The following is a 1,484-nucleotide window of genomic DNA, read 5'->3' on the forward strand; positions in this document are numbered from 1 at the left end:
GTTATAGTTTCATTTTTTGAAGGAACATTTCCTCTCCTCAGGTACTCTTGAAGTCTTTAGTGATCATTGCCATTTCATCATCTTCCAAATTAGAATCCTCAGGAATTCTGAGTGCCAAAATTCTTTCATTCTTAGGCACATCTTATGATTTGTCTTCTTAGCTCATAGGTTTTGAGATTTCCAATCAACTCATATAAGGGAAGTGTAGCAATGTTCTTTAATTCCTAAATAGCAGTGATCTTGCTTTCCCAAGTAACTGGTAGAAACTTAGTTAATATTTTCTCAACTCTTTCTCATTCAGTGTGAATCCTTCAAAGAGAACTCAACTCATTTGTCAAAGTAGTGAACCTTCTGTACATCTCCTGAATGGTTTCTCCATCCTTCATAGCAAAGTTTTCATATTGTGAAAACAATGTTCCTCTTGATCTTTTCACTTGACTAGTTCCATCATGAGCCACTTGTAGTGTGTCCCATATTTGTTTTGCAGTGGAACATCCTTGGATTCTGCTGTACCCATCAGGACCAAGTCCACAAATAAGCCATTTCTTTGCTTTAGCATTCTTCTCCCACTTCTTAAGATAATCAACATTGCAGTCAGCTCTTGTTTTTGGAACATCCTCACATTGGGCATTCTTCTCGAGTGTTAACAACGGACCATCAACGATTATGTCCCAAAACTCATAATCTTATGCCTGTAAATGATCTATCATCCTCTCTTTCCATCATGAATCGTACTGACCATTGAAGAGAGGTGGCCTGCTAGTAGATTGCCCTTCACATTACCAGGTGGTGCACTCATCTTGATATTTTTCTAAAGTGTTAGACTCTTCAAGAATACCCTTCTCTTATACCAATTGATGTTTTAAAATTCAATACCATACAAGAGGGGGATTGTAAGGTATCCAATTTTCGCGTGCACCGATATATTGAAGGACTTGGTTCTTAAATACATTCCTTACACTACAGTTACAGAATAAATAATCCAAAAAGTAAAGAATACAAGAATTTTTATGTGAAAAACACTCGGCTCAAAAGGTAAAAAATCATGACCTACATCCCAGTAGGATTTTCCCCAAATACTTCACTAAACAAAGTCAAATCAAAGTTACGAACTCTTGTGAACCTAAGGATTAAACTCTAATTCTTGTAGCAACACGCCACTGGTTATTGCGACTAATTCAAATTACTTCTATCTTGAATGATACAACTCAAGTACCTTGTACAATTTGCTTCTAAAGAAAGCTGGAAGGTGTTGATGCCCAATTTTTTTATCTATATTTTAATATTCAAAATACTTTTAAAATAGCATGAATATGCATATATAAGTATGTCCCAAGATTTTAATATTTTTCTCTTAATTTTAAGGATTTTTAAATCAATTTATTGCCTCATTTTAGCAAGAAAAATTCAATAATTATTCCCAAAATTATTATTTTGATGATTCATCTATTGAATTCTCATATTTGCATTAAATATAGCTAACA

General features: G+C 34.0%; 1 protein-coding gene across 1 annotated transcript; it reads right to left on the reverse strand.

Moving 5' to 3' along the window:
• Positions 1-311: 311 nt before the first annotated feature.
• Positions 312-799, reverse strand: LOC142172508 (uncharacterized). The gene is made up of 2 exons (XM_075236140.1): positions 740-799; positions 312-632 (listed from the first exon to the last, which is right to left on the reverse strand). The coding sequence occupies exons 1-2, from the start codon at positions 797-799 to the stop codon at positions 312-314; spliced, it is 381 nt and encodes a 126-aa protein (XP_075092241.1).
• Between the last annotated feature and the right edge of the window lie 685 nt (positions 800-1,484).

This window comes from Nicotiana tabacum, chromosome 18, assembly GCF_000715075.1.
Source record: "Nicotiana tabacum cultivar K326 chromosome 18, ASM71507v2, whole genome shotgun sequence".
NCBI lineage: Eukaryota > Viridiplantae > Streptophyta > Magnoliopsida > Solanales > Solanaceae > Nicotiana > Nicotiana tabacum.

What these genes read in the sequence shown, in the direction of transcription:
- LOC142172508 (XM_075236140.1), bottom strand. Translation starts at nt 799, where the DNA reads ATGAGTGCACCACCTGGTAATGTGAAGGGCAATCTACTAGCAGGCCAC. An exon ending in CAGGCCACCTCTCTTCAATG is followed by an intron (nt 633 to 739) that starts GTCAGTACGATT and finishes ACACTCGAGAAG; the next exon opens with AATGCCCAATGTGAGGATGT.